The following is an 18,046-nucleotide window of genomic DNA, read 5'->3' as shown; positions in this document are numbered from 1 at the left end:
GTATGCCTGGCCTCACAGCTGGCAGCAGGGCTGGGCACACAAATGTGCATCCAGATGTGCAAACAAGTGTCCCCTGGCTGTGCTGGTGTGCAGGGCTGCGTGTGCACAGAGCTGGTGTGCACGTGTGTGCGAGGGAGCCTCTGCACTCTGTGTGTGTGTGTGTGTGTGTGTGTGTGTGTTTGAGCCATGGCTTCATTTCTGAAGATTGTTTCCGAGCTTGGAGCCAAGTCCTGAGTTCAAGTGGGAACTATGCATTCCTTGGGGGGTTCGGGGAGAGAGCTCGGGGTCTGAGGCCTCTCCCCAGTGCTGTGAATCACTGCCCGGGGAGCCTGCGTGATCGCTCTGTTCCATGGTGAGCCTGGCACTCACTGTCTGGGTATTCCAATTACATCTGCGTGGAGCTGCTTTGCTCTTCCCTGGCTGGAGACTCTCCTTGCTACCGACCTGATGCTGCCATTTCCACACAATGCGCGGCTGGGCCCGGGGTGGGGGGAGCCGTGCAAGAACGGAACATCAAACAGGAAAAGCTGGTATTCCCTCCCGAAATCCGCCTTCCTGCTTCCAAGCTAAACAGGCTTCAAAGGGGAGGCTTGTTTGTGCTTCTGCACCAGGCCTGGCTTCTCCATGGCGGGGTCAGGCTCAAGGAGCACGGAGCAGGTTAAAGAGCAAGAGAAACAAACCCAACGAGAAGCCAAGCGCTTAACCCCTTGCTGCATCCCCAGCAAGAGCAGGGAGCAGTGCTGGGGAAGGGCACTGGGGCTCCCTCCATCCTGCCCAAGGGACATGGCACCAGGGCCTCTGCTCCCAGCAGCCACAGGCCCAGGGGATGGCTTCCTCCTGCCCATACTGAGGGCTGTCCTGGGGGATGAGGGGGAATGGGACCAACCTGTGCATGGACAGGGAGTTGCTGGCTTTGGGGTGCTTGTGGCAGCAGTGGGAGATGAGTTACTCTGTCCCCATATGATGAGGCAGCAGGACAGGAGGGCACTAAAAGTGCTCAGTTGTACCTGTGGCAGGGCAGGCCAGCTCCTTTTGCAGGTTGAGGGCAGCAGTATCTTCGACAGGGGGAGGACCAAAATTTTCAGCTCTTCTGCTGCCCCTGGCTGGGGTTTGATGGAGAAGCCTCCCAGCAACCACTGGAGCGCACCAGGAGACAAAGCCATGGCTCCAGGGCAGACCCCAGCTCTCCCAGGTGCTAACATGCCCCACAGCCCCCAGGGCTTCCCAGGCTCTGCTGGTGCTGCTGACTGCCTTCCCTTGCCTTCTGCAGTGCCAAGCCACGGAGCAACTTGGCAGTTCTGTGCTGAGCTGGGCAGGCATCCAGCCCTGCTCTCCCCACCCAGGGGTGCCAGCCCCAAGAATCCCTCCTGAGCTGGGGGGAAAGGGCAGCCAGCTGGATGTTGGCTCTGGGACAGGCAGAGCTGCCTGCTGGACACCAGGAGCTGAGAAGGAACCCCCACAATGGCTCGGAGGGCAGCACAGGGTGCACCTGTGCCACCTCACTGCCTGACACCCACAGAACCCAGCTGCTCCCCATCCTCTGGGGGCTGTGCATGGGATGTGGGCTCTGCACTGCCCAGCCCCACTCCTGCCCCAGCCTGTCCTGCTGTCCCTGGGGATGCTGTGAGTGCCAGGCTGGCACGGGGCCGTGCCAGGCGCCGCGGTGGCACTGGCAGGAGCAGCGGCACCTCCAGCCCGGAGCGTGATCAAACACCCAGAGCAAAGGCACAGGCCCAGGGCTGCACCACCCCGGGAGACCACCCAGCAGCACAGCCGTTATCTGCCAGGGTGAGTGTTTACCAATAACGGGAACCAGCTTGCTGTTTTACTGCGAGCTTTATAAGGAGAAAAAGAAGGGCTGGGCTTGAGCAGCTCCGGGACGCTGCTGGGACACAGGCTGGCCATTTGCTCAGCCTGCCTAAGCCCCAGCTCAGCTGGGATAAGCTCTCTGCTCTGATTGTTTAACAATTCCTCCTCCTTGCTCCCTTCGAAATTCCCTCCAAATCCTGTTTAACACCCATCTGCTTGCTGCCAGCCCCTGGCACCCCCAAATGCAGCACTGGGAGAAGTTTGCTGAGTGCGGTGGGCAGAGGGCTGGCAGGGAGGGAGCAGGGTGACAGGGGCTGAAGGAATGCCAACAACGACTGGGATGAGACAGGGCAGGATGAAGTCCAGTCCCACGGCACAAGCTGACCAGCTCCAGACCACACAGGCACTGAGGGCACGTGGGGCATGGAGAGAGGGAGCCAGCCTGGAGGAACAGACCACACCAGGGGAGAGGAGGAGCCCCCAGCACAGCACTGGCCCTACTCACCGATCAGGGGCACCACCAGGATGAACTTCCTGCAGTCCAGCAGCGTGACCAAACTGCCCAGGTGGTCGATGAAACCATTGGTGTCTGGGACCAGAAAGACAGGTCTGATCTCCAGCTCCATCTGCCTCATTTGGCTCTGGTCTTTCAGCACGGCCTGGAGGAGAAGGAAGGACACATGGTGAGTAAGGAGGATGTCAGTCCTATGATCCATGGACCCTGAGAGCACAAGATAAGCCTGGCTGGCACGTACAGATCCATGGGAAGGGGATGGGAGGAGGCTGCATCCATCCCACCTGCACACCCCAAACATCAGCTCTTGCAGGTCCACAGCACACATGGGAGCAGGATGGCAAAAGCCTCCAAGAAAACATTCTCCTAGAAAAACAGCTCTGTCCACGCTTTGGGAGAGCTGGCACCGGCCTTGAAAACTGAGGTATTTTGGGAATTGTCCTATTTGTGGGACTGGCAGTTGCCAGGGTCATCTGCACTGGTGCCAAGGGGGAGGGAGGACAGGGGTTCTGGGGCTTCACATGGATATAGGTCAAGGTGACAAGAGACAAAACAAACCAGTTTGGGATGCAAAAGTCTTGCCAACAGCCTCCTAACACAGGGACCTCAAGCAGGCAGCCAGAGGCCTGTGGGGTAGGGATCCTTGGCTGAATATCTCCTTCACTGTCCCACCACCTCCTGCACATGCCTTGCCTTTTCCAGCTCCATCCAGCTGGGAAACCAGGTGGGTTCCAGCCCTGAAAGCTCACAGCACTGTCCTTGGTCGAGCCCTTCACACCCACAGAGAGCAGAGGTGCTCACACTCACAGGGGGAGGGTCTGCTGGGGCTGGCTGGCCGCCCTCTGGGCTGCACCTGGACCTCTGGCCCAAGGCAGCTGCCAAAACGGGACCCCAGAGCTCACGTATGACTTTCGAGGCTCTCGAAGGACTTGGGCTCTTCAGTAAGCCACAGGCTTAAAAAACTCAGGATGCTATTCTAGTGCTTCCTCTGCTTAAAAATAGCTTCCCTGGACTCGCTGATGTTTGCTGCCTCTAATAGGAACCGGTCACCCATGGAGCACAGCAGAGCTGTGGAACACATCCACCATGCAAACCCTTCTGAGATCGGGCTTGGACCCACCAGACGTGCCCTGGGCACACGTGGTGACCACCAACCCTGTCCTGCCCAAGGTATGGGGAGCTCCCCCTGCCCACAGCGAGGATCCCAACCCTCCCTCAGTCATGCCAAACCCTGGAACAACGAGCTGCATGGGCCAGCAGTGGCCATGGAAAGAAGTGGTTTTTAATTCATTTCCAAGTGTTGTCATCTGGCTTTAAATCAAGGCAGCTTGATGCTGCCACCTCCCACAAGTGTCTCCAGGCAAGGCAGCAAGCAGAACCTCACCACGTGCCTCCCACCCTCCTTCTGGCAGTGCTGGTCCCACAAACCCTCAGGGGAGGCAGGCAGAGCAGGGGGCATGTCAGGTCCTGTGTGCTGCATGCCAGCAGGAGGACATGCCATCTCCATCACACAGAGGACACAGCAGTGTCCCCAGGCTGCAGCTCTGTACCAGCCATGTGCTAGATGCCATCCCCTCCTGTGCTCTGCCTTGGCACTCACTGGTGGCACAGGAACTGCGACAATCAGGGACAACCTGGAACCAACCCCAGCATGGAGCTGCTGCTGCCCCCTCACCACAAGGACAACAGCAGCTGGGGTGTCACCACAGGGTTTTGGGGTGTGGGAGGAGCTGCTTGTCCGTGGGAGGCACTGGAGCCTGCTCCACCTGCCTTGGGGACATAGAGAAAGGCCTCAGAGAGTGGCAAGTCCCTCGTGGGGCTGCCACAGAGGTCAATGGCCCTGAAGCTGCAGGAAGTGGGGGTGAAACCACGCAAACAGTGACAGTGCTATGTGAACAAGAGCTGGTGGCAGGAGGGGACCCCCCTGCACCCCAATTCACTTCCTGAGCCTGTGACTCAGCCCAGCCCGTGCAGGTGACCTCGGCAGCGTCAGCAGGACCCGCTGACCTGCTCAGCTCCCCCTGGGGCCGGGGAGGGCAGCACCCTCGTGTGTGGCATTTGCCCCGGCAGGGCCGTACCCGGCCGATTCCTGGCAGCCTCCAGCCAGGCCTGTGCCGGCCGTCACGTCCCATTCCGCTCCCCGGGCCGCCCGGTGAGAGAAGGACACAGGATGCGCCGGGAGTGAAAGAGCGAGGTCGGCGGGGAGCGTGCCAAGTCCCCGCGCACAGCTCCGGGCCGCTCGGGGAGCCAGAGGGAAACTCGCCTCTGCAGAGTTCAGAGGCCGGCAGCGAGATTTATTTTTGTTTGTGTGAGTAAAAGGCTGCAGAAGCCTCTGGCCAAGGGGTTTGGGGGAGAGAGGAGTGGCCTGTGATTCATGCGGACGCTGGCTGGCCCCACGCCAGAGATGAAAGGGAGCCCATGTGCGGCAGAACCGGGGAGGCCAGTTCTGCCTTAACCCTTCTGCCGGTCAGTGGGGCACGGTCCCATGCGGGTGTGGATTGGGATGTTCATGTTTGGGACTCAGCTTCTGTGCTTTTAGGGTTGCCAGAGGCGAGCTGCTGGTCCCACAGTGTCTCAGGGTCCCTAAAATGAGGACAGGGAGGTGGTGGCCTGTGTGCCCTGCTGGGAGGTGGGCTTTGGAAACCAGGGTGGATGGAACAGCAGAGGTACAGCTTCGCCCTGGCCCGAGTGTTTTGGGGCAGCTGCATTTCAGCTTTGGCTTATTTGGGTTAAACAAATAGGCTCGGCTTGGCTCAACTCAGTGGCAGGGTGACCCCACAGTGCTGGACGTGGCAGTGGAGCTCTGAGACCAGGGGCTCCTTGTGCTCTCCTGGGCTGCCAGCTCCACTCCCCTCGCCTCCTGCACCCGCACACTGCAATGTCAGCGCTGCCAGCACCCGCAGCCCCCTCCCCATCCCGCTGTCCGGCCACGGGGGCTTCTCCCGGGAGCTGGGCCAGAGCCGGAGGTGGCTCCCCCGGCTGCCCCAGCTGGTGGCAGCACTGAGAGCAGACACTCCTGCACGCACAGTCCCAAATTCCCAGCTCATCCATCAGCTGCCATCACCTGGGGAATTCCCCGGAAGCCGATGGCCGGGTGAGGGCTCCTAGCGAGGGCAGGGAACGGGTCCCCCAAAAACCAGGGCTTTGTGCGGAGCGACAAGGGGGCGAACTGAGGGGATCCACCGCCAGCACAGACAAGGAGAAGGCTCCACACTGACCCTGGAGCTGGGCACACGGACCCCAGAACTCCTCTGCCCGTGGTGCCGGGATGGCAGAGAGGCCGAACAGAAAAGCGCCGGGTCACACGGGGTCACACCGCTCAGGCCAGCACCATCCTGCCACCACCTCCGTGCCGCCACCACCCTCTCCCCAACCGCGGCCAGAGCCGGCGCCGCTGCCCCTTCCAACCCCGCGCTCTCCGCGGGGATCGGATTTTCCAGGGCCGAGAACAATGCCTCCTCCAAGCCTCTCTGCTCCAGGGCTTCCTCCTCCCAAGGCTCGTCCCCAGCGTCTTCCTCGGGAGCGAACGTGCCCCGTGGCTGGTAGCGCACCGGGGCCGCCGCCGTGGCGGAGCCGCCGTGGGTGGGTGTGCGCCTTCCGCAGGCAGCAGGCACCCGCTCCAGGCAGGTGCTGTGCGTGTGCGCCCGCCGCATTGTTCCTGCGGGAGCGAGAGCGTGAATGGGACACGGCTAAATTTAGCCACTTACTCACACTACCGCCACAAAGGAGCGGCTGCATCTTAAGGGGGCGGCCGTTCCGTGGGCTCAGAAGGGACAGGAGAGAGGCTATTTTGGGAAGACATGTCATAATTGGCAGTCCCCGGTTGAGCTGCTTCTGTAATGCTGAGCAAAACAATAGCAGCATCCAGAGGAAGAGCCTGTTATGTTTCAGGTGGGATGTTTTCAACCGGTCAGGAAACTCGACCGCTCCCAGCGTGCAGCGGCGGCACAAAGGACAGGGGAGGCTGAACAGCATGGACCGAGGGCTGGCCAAGCAGCAGGACACGCTGTGGCTTGGGGACAGCCCTGGCCAAGCAGCAGGACACGCTGTGGCTTGGGGACAGCCCTGTCTCAGAGAGCTGCCTGCCCCAGCGGTGTTGCTGCCACCTCTTCTTGTCCACCTGCCTGCCTGCTCTCTCCTCCCTCTGAACACCTGAGATGTGCCGGGTTTTTCACCTCGTGCTGATGCATCCCTGCTGTCAGCAGCTGGCACCAGCTCTGTCCCAGTGTGGGAATGTGGTGAGGGCAGTGGCAGGCTGGCAGTGCAGCCAGGAAGCTGCTTGGCATCTGGAGCTGACCAGGGACACAAGAAACCTGACCCTGCTCCGGTCTATCTTTCTTCTCAGAGCAATAGTTCTGGGGTCTGTGCTTGTGTAGGGGAATGGAGCTGAGCTGAGCTCCCTCTAAAGCTGGTGCTGGCTGAGGGCCACCCATTTGCCATTTATCCTGCCTGGACCTGTGCTGCCCCAGCAGCTCAAGCCACAGTCCTGCAGGTAGCCAGGACAGGGACAGGGGCCTAAGGAGAGCAGTGAAGCTCAAATCCCCCTCAAGGTGTCAATCAGCAGCGCAGCTGGGCTGCCAGAGACTGGGGAGCAGGGCAAAGGCAGGAAAACCTGCAGGGGAGAAGGCAGATCCATGAGAAATACCACTCTGCAAATCCCAGGTGAGGCTGTGACACTGTGCTCTCCTTAGGCACAGAAAGAAACCACATAGCCAAGAGATGAAGGCTTTGCACCCTGGGGGACTGCACACAGCATCACAGATTCCACAGGAGGCAGCCACAGCACCTGGACCTGAGTCCTGTGTGCTGAGCCAGGAGCCACATCTGCTGGACTCGGATGGAGCTGTGCCTTGTCCCCAGAAAAATGAAAGGGTGACTTGGAGAGCAGCTGACATTCCCTAGGTGGGCAGTGAATGAGAGGCTGTAACAGGGAAGGGAAAAGCTCCCCAGCTCCCATGAAACACTAAATCTGTCGGGAAGAGCAGAAAGGTCAAGGATCACAGGTTAAGAGGGAAAGTGGAGGGGGTGGATGCTGAGCTGGCTCCAACCTGGCCTCCCCCAGCAGCATTTTCCACCCCAGCTCCTCTGCTGCTCCAGCTGCGTGGTCAGTACCCGGGCAGGGAGAGCACTGGGGCAAGCACACATGTTCTGCTCCAGGCCATTCCCAGCCAGCCACAGCCTGGATGACTTTACTGAAGCCCCAAGGACTTCTCCTCCACCCCGCTCTTTCAGCCTCCAAGTGCACCTCAGCTCTCAGCTGTGCAGCCCCTGAAGCTGCCCACACCCTCATTCTGACCTCTCTCTGCCTGCGAGCATCGGCCCCAGCACGGCTGAGGAGGAAGGGAGGAGCAGGCCGGGGGGAGAAAGCCCCTGACAGCATCAGGCAGCCCCCACTGTCCCTGCAGAGTGGGCAGCGGCCATCCCGGGGGGCCCCGGTGCAGCTGCAGCGCTGCCCTCCCCGAACATGTGCAGTTCCTGTTTGCTGTGTCTGTACAAGGCACTGGGAAGTGGGGAATTTACTTACACCTCCCTCTTAACAACCATGGGAGGCTGGAAGGCTTCAGGCCGCTTTAATTTACGGCCCATCTCTCCAATCTCTCACTGTTTTTTTGCGTTGCTGCTCTTTCTTCCTCCTCGCATTAACGTGACCCAGGTACCTGCCAACAATAATGGACTCGCTTGTGGGGGCGGCCCCTCCCTCCCTGCACACAAACTTCTACCTTGATATGGATTGCTCTGAATTCAAATGAAAAAAAAAAAAAAAAGTGGGGGGGTAAAAAAAGAGAGAAAAAAGGCGAAATCTGCAAAGGTTGGGGTGGGTTTGGAAAAGCGAAGCGCAGTGGTTCTGGGCCCGGCGCCAGTAGCCCGAGGGTACACATGTGCAGGCTCTCCCAGTAGGGCCTTCAGCAGCCCTGTTTTACAACCACCTCGGCACACACTGCAGAGTTCACGCATATGGCCAGACAGATGTGTCTGGCTTACGTTCAAGGCTGGAAAATGAAGAATTATGGAAGTGAAGGGCCCTGGGCATTAGAGAGGGCGGAGGTGAGGGGGAGGGGAGCCAGGGAGAATTTTTCCTCTGCTGAGAAATCCTCATCTGGGCCGTGAGGCTGGAGGAAGAGGGGTTGCGAGAGAGGAGGCAGCCAACAGCCATCCATGCATGTGAGATTGCTCTTAAAGCAACAGGGTGCATCTGCTCCCAGTTCAACCAGTTTACTTCACCAGCTCCCACTGGGAAACACGCTCTCATCAGGCCAGGGCCAGGCCAGGATCACCTGCATCCCGTCTGTTTGTCCCCATAACGATGGCAACGTTCTGGCTCCAGCAGCCCTGCACTGACTATTTTTCCGCCGCTGGCTCCTGCATGAACTCTGCTGTTCACGTCCCACCCTCTCCCTTGTCTGTGCCCCGCTGCACAGGAAGGCTGATTTCTCACCAAACCTGGCTGTCACGGAGCCTCTGCCCTGGGTGGGGGCACAGCTCGCTGGCACACACACAGAGAAGCTGCTGCCCTGGGGCACAGCTCGCTGCCTGGCACACACTGCACTGCACTGCAGCCAAAGCACTGCCCTGCCACTCCTGGGTGAGCTGGCAGCTCCACAGGGAAGCTGTGTCTGCCTTCAAGAGAGTCCCCAAAACCTTTATTTCAAGGCCTGCGAGGGCAGAAACCCACATTTCTTACCCAGGGTGGGCACAGCAAGCCAGATTTGGACCTTCCAAAGGACGACAGCTGTTTGCTGCTGGGTTTCACAGAGGCAGCACGTGGCATTACACCCAGGAAGGTTAAGGTGCCATGGGACAGCATTTGAAGCATGGTGAGAAAACAGCTGTGCACCTCTGGCACAGCAAGGTGGGGTCAACCCATCCTACCTGAATCTTGTCCTGGCGGCGCTGCTGCTCTGCCACTTTCCTGGCCAGTGCTTGCTTTTTGGCTCTGAGCTCCTTGATGTCCATCTCTCCTCCACTGCCTTCAGTCTCAGAGTCATCTTCAAAGGCCTCAATCCTCACATCATCCTCCTTCTTGCAGGAAATGCAGAAAGAGAGAAAAGAACAGGAGGGCAGTCACTGTAAGGGATGCTGGTGGCAGGGATCATTCTCTTTCTGCTCTTCCTTTTCCAGCAGACAAATCCCTGCCAGGCAGTGCATCACTCCTGACTATTTCTAAACATCCAAAAGAAGCCAAATAAATAGTAAACCATCAGGAAATGACAAGGTGAGACAGGAGATAATGGGCAGGAAAGGCAGCAACCAGGCTGGGCAAGGGCAGCCCAGCTTTATGCTCTGTTCTAAAATCACACCCTCTTCCTCACCTTGGGAAACTCTTCCCACAGCCTTGGGTGAGTCACTGATGTTTTATTGCCTCCAGTTCTGTGAAATCATGGTATTTCCCTGTCTCTCTGCTTTGCCTGGCTGCTTCAGGCTGCTTCTTCCTGCACCAGGGCAGTACAAGGCTGCTCTAACACTGCTGTCCCATCCCACAGGGCACATGGGCTGCTCATCCTGACAGGAACCTCAGATCCATCCACTAACTCAGGTGCCCTTCTCCATTCTGACCTCTGAGCAGGCCAGAGAGATTCCTGCACCCACCCCAAAGCTTCCAGCTGATCTGGAACAGATGCTGCAGAAAGAGATGTTCAAAAATCTTGATTTTAAAGCTCCACATGAGGGAGCATCCACTGTGTCTCAAGGTCACTCATTTCAACAGTTAATGACTTCCTCTGTTAACATTTCCACCCTACTTCTAGTCAGCTTTTGCCATGCTCCTGCTCTCCAGGAACCTTGTCTTGGCTGAATTCAAGGGTCCCTGCTTCTCCAACCTCCTGCCCACACTGCATCTTCTTCCTCTCCTAGAGACCCTTCCCCACCAGTCCTGCAGACCATTTCTAGTGTGCCTGCACTGCCTGAGCTGGAGAGCCCGGAAGGAGCCATGCTGCTCCGACCTGAGGTGGAGGCCACACTGGCCTTTCCCACACTGGCCTTTCTCTGGGATACAGGAGGATCAGAGGTGGTGGCTGGTGTCTTAACTGGCCATCACTCACAACAATCTTCTGCCCAAGCCTTGCTACTCTCCCCACTCATTCCACACCCAAAGGGGAGCCCACAAATCTCTGCTCCTCAACATGTGTCCCACATGTGCTGCCCAACTCTCCACTGCTGCCTGCACACCCCTCACCTCATGCAGCCAAACTTGCTCCCCAGTGATCATGGTGGCCTTCCCAAGCCATGCCACTCCCCATCCTCCCTTCTCTGCACAAAATCCAAGGCTTGTGATGGGGCTGGGTAGAATTTCCAGATGGCATCTGGCCAGAAAAACCTGCTCTGAGCCCTGGAGGGCTGCAGGAGACAGACCCTGCACAGAGGGCAAGAGCAGGGCTCCACTCCCTGCCCTGTGCAGGCTGCCATGACACGTGTCAGCAGCAGGGACTCGTGGTCTTAATTTAGAACAACCCCAGTGCTGCACAGTCGTGCACTCAATCATTTCACCCAGGCCACAGAACCACCTTCTCTTCTCTCCCTGTGACCTTTTAGCCATGGGAACGAGGAAGATGGGAGCCCTCAGGCTCACTTCCCTCTGCTGGGACAGCCTGGACCACAGGGGATGGGGGGATGCAGCCAGAGGGACAGTGTCACACCAGGGTCCCACGGACAAGCCTCTGTCTGATGCAGATCTGCTGGGGGGGTCAGGACCTGCTAGCCCCACAGTGCTGGTGGTCACTCTGGGGAGCTGCAAGCTCCCTTGAGATCAGAGCCCAAAGGGAAGCTCCAGGGTTGCACAACCAGCTCATGGAGAGATTCCCACAGCTGAGCAGAGACTGTGGGGACGGGGCAGGAGGGAGCTCTCCTGGTACTGTGCTTGCTCACAGCAAGAACTGGAGGGACTGAGCCAACAAAAGGAGCTTTCTGAAGAACAGGACCATCCCTGTCATGACACTGGGAAGAATCTAAACACCCTCCCATATCCCACAGGCCAGCTTGAAAACCTCCAGCACCTTCTCCAGAATAGGACAAAGATCCAGGTCTCCCACCTTACAGAGACAACTCTTGCCTGGGGATTTGCTGTCCCCTGCTCAGCTGGGACAAGGAGGGTGCTGGGTACAGCACTGCTCTGGGTTTCTCTGTGAGCTTTCTGACTTTCAGTTCCCATGGGACAGAGAAGAGGTGCTGTCCCTGCTCAGGGTGACATCCCCGTGGCTCTGAGTGCCCGGCCCCAGCACAGGGAGGGGAGCCAGAGTGAGCCTGGGCAGCACCAGGCCACCCAGCCTCCCGTTCCCAGTGCCTCTGCTCCTCTCTCCTGTTTCCCTGGCCTTTCCAACTGCAAGATTAAACAGAAGAAAGGAGTCAACCTGCAGAGCAGCTGGCAGGGCCCTTAAACACACACACGGAGCCTGGAGTGAAGCAAGGCCTACAGGAACAAGCAAGGGCAGAAAAACAAGAGTTGAATTCCTTAATCACATCAGGATGTGAGAGGCAGGGGAGGGACGGGGCGCCAATGTCAGCTCTTCCTGTACGTGTGCTGGAGGCTGGAGCTCAGGCCGCTGCTCAACCAGCTCCACGGCTATAAACTTGATCCTGAAGCTGAACCCTGACACCCCCTCGCCCACCTCCTCTCCAGGGGCCGTGCTGCTGCACGTTATTAAAGCTGCCCCCACCCTGGGTATGAAGAAAGCAGCATCTGGAACTCATAGCGGCGCGAGATAGAGGCGGGCGGGCCGGGCTGGCAGGAAAGGGCACGAGCGAAGCACACTCAGGAGACAAGGGCTGTGCACCATTTGCCCCCCCTGCCTCCCCCCAGAAAATGCACACGCAGCTAGGCCAGCTATAAATAGCGGGAGCTGCAGGGCAGGCAGAGGCTGGGCCCCACAGGGGTGATTCTTCCTTCACCGAGGCGCGCTCTTCCCGCACGGTACCTGATCTTCCAGTTGTTTTCCCTCTTGGCTTCCCATTTCCTTTCCCATGGCGTCTGGGACGGGTGCCACTGACACATATTTTCCACCCTTGAATGCCAGCAAAGGCTCTTCTTGTCCACAAAGGGCTTCCAGGAAATACTTCAGAACTGTGACCCTCTTGCAGTCGGCTGCAATAACCTACGGGGTGAGGACGAGGGGGTTGGGGAGAGGGAAAGGAAAACAAAGTCAGTGCAAAGGGGAGCAGATGAGTAACGACCAGGGGGAAATGTTGGGGATAGAAGGCTCAGTGGGATGCAGGCAGCACCACTGGGATGTGAGGGGTGCCCCTTTTCTAAACATGGCTGGAAGGGTTTGCCTTGCTCTGTAGTCCCCAGGGAAAAGGAGGCAGGCAAAGTCAGGACATTCAGCACCAATCCTGTCCTGCTTCCTCTGAGCACTCCAGGGCTGCAGGACTCCCAGGGCACAGCCAGCCCCCTGCCCAGCCCCAGCAAATGAAGGAAAATCCTGGTGAACCATGAGAGATCAATGATGTGGCCTATCCCTCTGTTTCCTTTTGGCTTCATTGCTGGATTTCCCCCCTAAGAGCTGTGGAGGGATGCAGGTGTGAGGGTGAGAGGGTGGGGGCATTTGAGAAAACCTGAGCTCCATCTCACCTCCAGCCCGACCCCGTCCCACAGGCCCATCTCACAGACCAACTGGGGAGCCCTGCTGGGGAGGCTGGGACGGATCTGGCCTGAAGGAAACTCAATAGCTTGGGTAATTATCCAATTTATGAGGCTCTCAAATGGAGTTTCCAGAGCACGGGAGCCCGGTGCCTCTGCAGCCCCGTCCCGCGCGGCACAGCCTCAGCCGGCACCTCTGCCACGCCTGGCCTTGGCTCAGCCTTGTCCCCTTGCAGCAGGGCTCTGCACCTGCACAGCTCTCCCCTGGTGCTTCCTGCTGACTGGGGTCACCCCCAGGGAGCTGCAGATTTATCGGGAGAAAGTCAGCAAACGAGATTAAAAGCGCTACACACTACGGACACAAAGCCTGTGCTGACGCCTGAGTTTCCCCTGCCCCCAAACCACCCTGGGTTTGCTGTGCTCATAGACCAAAGCAGTCTCAGAGACCCTCATCCCAAAAAGGTCTCTGCAGGCTGCCAGGACTGGGATTCTGAAGCCGGGGAGAGGGCTGGGTGCCTCACAGCCAGACACACACCATGGGATGCCAGGCCAGGTGCTGGACATCACCTTGTCCCCACTGGTGCCTCAGTGAGCCAGGGCTGGCAGTGGCACTGGCCCCGCTGCACCAGGCTGCCATGAGAGGAAACTTCTGCTCTTCCACAGCACTGCCAGTTTCCTCTCTGAGGCTAATTTTAACCACTGTGTCTCTGCCGTGCGTGTCAAAAACCTGACCCTGCTCTGACCTCCAACCTTCCACCTCGGCTGCTGCCGGAGCGAGGCACCCTCGTGCACCTGGGGCTGCCTCTGCTGGTAGGTGTCCCCCTGAAATCCTCCTGTCCCCCTGTACCTGCATGGCAGGAGAAGCCCTGTCCTCCCCACAGAGGTGGCTGCTGCTGCAGGGAGGTGGTGTGAGCAGGGTGATCACAGGAATTAGTATTTTGAGGATCAACAGATTCATAACCACTGATTCTGCAGCTATAAAATGTGTCCTATGGTACTGAGGTGGGCAAAGGACAAGGTGACACCAGCTCAGCAGCTCCAGGAGCTGCTGGGGACCCTCTGTCCCAGGACAGCCTTTTGCTGCTTGTGACATCCAGCCAGGAGCAATCCCTGCAAGTGTCACCACAGGAACATTTCCAATCTCCTGGCTCTCCTTTAGGAATGATTGTGTGCAGGGGAAAGTCCAAAGGAAAGAGAACACAAGCGAAGTGGGAATGGCTGTCATGGGAAAGATCCCTCCTGAGAGTTCCTGAGAGCTCTGGGCTGCAGCTGAGGGAAGTGGTGGAAACCTCACCACTGGCTTCACCCCCAGCTCCATGGGCTAACGCCACGGAGACCCAGCCTGACTCACACGGGGTAACTTCTGCCCAGGGATTTTCCAGGCTGGGTATCAGCAGTTCTGTTGTGCCCAGGCTGCTGGGCAAGCAGAGTGCCCACCACCACCAGCCACGTGCCAGGGGATGCCAGGATGTGGCCAAGAACAGCAGGAGTGGGGAAGGGGATGCAGGAACTGTTTGTATAGATGGGGAAGAGATGGTGCCCCATCCTGACCCCAGTCCTGAGGGATTTCTCAAGACACCTCTAGAAATAAAAGTCACATCCATGAGGTTTTCACGAGGGGCTGAGTGCTGACACAGCTGCAGTGCAGCCATTGCTCCACAAAGGCTTAAACCTGAGCCTCTTGGATCAGGAATGACTGGGCAAAACTCAGAAGAGCTTCCCTCACCCCTGGCTGGGGACAAGGGCAGGTGGGATCACTCCTTCCTCCCCTGAAGAAGAAACCAGTAGGAAACACCAGATTTCCTGCCAAGCCAGCACAGCACATGCTTAAATCCAGCTCATCTGCTGTAGGGGGAAAAAAGCCCAACCAAAAGGCCCATGACATAATGCCACAGCAACTCGTCTCATGAACACATTTTTCCAGCCCACATGAATGAAAAACAGGGAAGGAGTAAATGCTCTGCACATCCCCATCACGTGCAGCCCTGCCCGGGGAGGACGCGGCAGAGCCCCGGGCTGCCGGCAGCCAGGCTGGGAAAGAAGTGACCCGTGACTGGCACCCAGGGACACGGACAGGGACCTTGCGTGTCGCCCAGCAACCCGCCCGGGGCACAAACTTCCTGTTTCAGGGTGGAAATGTGAGTGGCAGCGCCGGGATCACCAAGATGGTGCTCGCCCAGCGCAGGTGGCAATGCCAGCGGGGTGTGGTGGGGACAGTGGGAGCTGTGCCCGGCTTTCCTGGAGGAATGGCAGTGTGAAATGGCACGGTGGGGGTGTCTCTGGTGATGTGGCAGCACACACCTCAGCCCCAGCGGGGAACAGAGCCCTCCCCCCTCCGTGCAGGGCGACAGCAGGAACCGAAAGCCTGGCTCCGAGTCACTGCTGGGTATGAAAATAGGCCTGACACGAACGCAGCCGCTCTCAAAGGAAAACCGAAAATGAGAATTGCTGAAGTGGTCTGGTGCCCCCGTCCGTGACCCGGGCTCAGTTCCCCAGAGCCAGCCCAGAGCCCCTCGCCACCGCGGTGCCTCTCGGGGACACGTGGCTGTGGGCCAGGCGTGGGACTGAGGCGGCTCTGGCTGCCCTGATCGCCATCGGGGCTGGAGGGGACACGTTCCCAACCTCCTGCTCCATCAGACACGCTCACCCCCTGCTCCAGCACCAGCCACCCACTGCTGCTTGGCCACGCTGCCGAGGCTCATTAGCCGACTGCTAATTCGTGGGTCACACATTAACATACTGATCATTGAGTAAGACACAGCGGGACACACATTAACACGCACTGACTGCCTGTTGAGACCCACAGGGCTGCAGCATTAACTGTACCAGCTGTTGTGTTTTCAAAGCCACTCTGCAGTGCCAGGGCCACCAGGACCTCACGAGTGTCACCTCCTGCCAGCGGTCAGTGAGGTTCCCCACTCCAACCAGGGCATCCCAGATCTAATGAAGCTGATCCCCTCTATGGTCTCAGCTGCATTTCCCCCCACTGATAAAACAGGCAGAAGAGAAAGAGCATAGGACTCCACAGCACAGCACCACATGTCCTCCAGAAGATTTAAGGGGAGGGAAGGGCTTGCTGTGAGCTCTGTGCCTGGGGGGACACCTGCACCTGGTGCTGGTGACAGCACCAGAAACCAGCCCTGGCTCTCGCTTTGGGTCAGAGCAGCCTCTGCCCCCGGGCAGGCCCCGCTGCTCCGCACGCCGCTCTCCCTCCCGCGGCTCCCAAAATCCCTGTCACACCCTCCGCCGCCTTCAATCAACTTTTACAACTTGTTAATTTTACACAGCGTCCTAAAGAGCAAACAACTGGGAGGCAGGAATGCAGATTCCTTCAGCTAAGTCCAAAGAGCCTCCGGCAGCCCAGCCAGCTGGCCAGGGGAGCCCTGCTCAGCCATGGGGACCTGCGACATCCCGGGGGGACACGGTCCCCACTGCTGCTCTGTGTGTGCAGGGATCCTGGCTGATTCCCCCCTCGGCAAAACAGGAGGCAGCAGCTCTGGAGAAGAGATTGCTCAGAGGACAGGCTGCCATTGCCGGCTCTGCATTCCTGTGTGAGAGGGGGAGACACCAGCACATCCTGACAGCTGCATTCAGAAGGAGAAAAGGACATGAGAAGTTTGAGTCATAGCATGGAGAGATCCCATCCCAGATTGGGAGATGGGAACGGGATAGGACAGGGACTCAGAGCCAAGCTCCAGCACGATCCAGAGTGGGGATAACACTGTTTTTGCCACATCATTTTAAACATGTCTTAGCTGAAGTAGCTGAGCGATGCTGAGACCAAGTGAGCCCTAAACAATCTAAACCACGCAGGGACTGCCCTGCCCAGCTGAACCGTTTGCACTGACCCTGCAAAACATCCAGGCAGGCCATGGCTCAGTGCCTCCCTGTGCCCTGGGCTGCCTCCTCCCATCCCTGGAGAGCCAGCTCGGAGGAGGAGCACAAAGGAAAGCGCCTGCCTCCTCTGGTCTCATCCCTTCTGGGTTTTAATCTCACAGGCTTGCACAGAAGCTGGGCTGGGTTCAAGCCTGCACTCATCACAGCCCAACTCCCCTGGGTTTGTTCCCCTCCCGAGGAGCCCCAAACACAGCCTGGAGGGGTTTGGGTCCTGGGCAGGGAGGCCCAAGGTGTCCAAAGCAGCTGGGCAGAGGCACTCACAGCTGGGTGTAACCCTGGTTTCGGCAGCTGAGAGCTGTCTGCAGGCACAGGTCTCTCAGAGAAACTTTTAATTTCAACTAACCCCACAAGCAGGCTCGGGGGACTGTGTGCGACCCCAGAGAGCCACAGCAGGGACCAAACCAAGGCACCTCTGGCTTGGATGGATCTCACTGCTGGATCCTGTGCACCAAGCAGAGAGCACATCTGGGAAAAGGATCTGCCACATCCCTGCCAGATTCTCCATCACCGAGAGGAGCACGAGAAAACACCCAAGGAAGACAGAGAAGAACCATTCCAGTTGCTCTTCCCCGTGGCCACAGCTGGAGAACCACTCTCCAAAGAGAGAGTGTGGCCATGTCTCATCCCAAACTCTCTCCCAGCATGCTGAGCCTCACCCAGGCACAGCTCCAGCCCCTGCACTGGGGCACACACAGTCTCAGACGAGTCATCACAGCAGATGTGCTCTGGCCTGGCAAACACCTCCGTCTTTCCAGCTTTAAAGGCCACTCAGCTCAGCCAGGACTGGCCTTTAAAGCTGGAAAGCAGCATGGAAAGGGAGCCAGCTGCCCACCATCCCCAGGGCTTGCTGGGCCTGCCTCATCCAGAGCAGTGATGCAGAGAATACACATGGGTGACATAAAGGTGCAAAGGGATGGATCTGAGCTGAGTCACCCAGTTTTTGGGGTCAGAGACCACAAGAAGCCCTGAGTGGCCTACACAGATCCCTGCCAAGGTTCTGGTACCTGTCACTGCTGGCAGCTGTAGGACATCAGGGTGTAGGACAGAGGGGAAGCTGTGAGCAGCTCTGGGGCTTGGAGCCAAAATACCTCTGAGGGTCCTGCAGGAACCTTTAGTTAATTTTGTGGAAGAGTCACACCAAAGCCAAAGCAGATGTTCCAGATGAAAAACCATGTTCCAGATGAAAAACCATCCTCCAGATCCACCTCAGGTTCCTGTGCCCAGGATGGCCTGGAGAGCTGACACAGCCCAGCCCA

The 18,046-nt window shown here is 58.4% G+C and overlaps 1 protein-coding gene across 3 annotated transcripts in view; it reads right to left on the bottom strand.

Annotated features, from left to right (window-relative positions):
• SMG6 (SMG6 nonsense mediated mRNA decay factor) overlaps nucleotides 1-18,046 on the bottom strand; it is a 108,306-nt gene that overhangs the window by 4,919 nt on the left and 85,341 nt on the right. For 2 of the 3 annotated variants that reach the window (XM_005493652.4, XM_074557218.1), the window contains exons 14-16: nucleotides 12,232-12,408; nucleotides 9,194-9,340; nucleotides 2,315-2,468 (exon numbers count right to left, since the gene is read on the bottom strand). In XM_005493652.4, the coding sequence (XP_005493709.3) occupies nucleotides 2,315-2,468; nucleotides 9,194-9,340; nucleotides 12,232-12,408 (478 nt within the window). Of the gene's footprint in view, nucleotides 1-2,314; nucleotides 2,469-9,193; nucleotides 9,344-12,231; nucleotides 12,409-18,046 lie in introns of all 3 variants that reach the window. The other variant, XM_074557217.1, reaches the window with a different exon arrangement.

The sequence above is a fragment of the Zonotrichia albicollis genome, chromosome 22, assembly GCF_047830755.1.
Source record: "Zonotrichia albicollis isolate bZonAlb1 chromosome 22, bZonAlb1.hap1, whole genome shotgun sequence".
NCBI lineage: Eukaryota > Metazoa > Chordata > Aves > Passeriformes > Passerellidae > Zonotrichia > Zonotrichia albicollis.
This window is presented reverse-complemented; position numbering and strand designations above follow the sequence as displayed.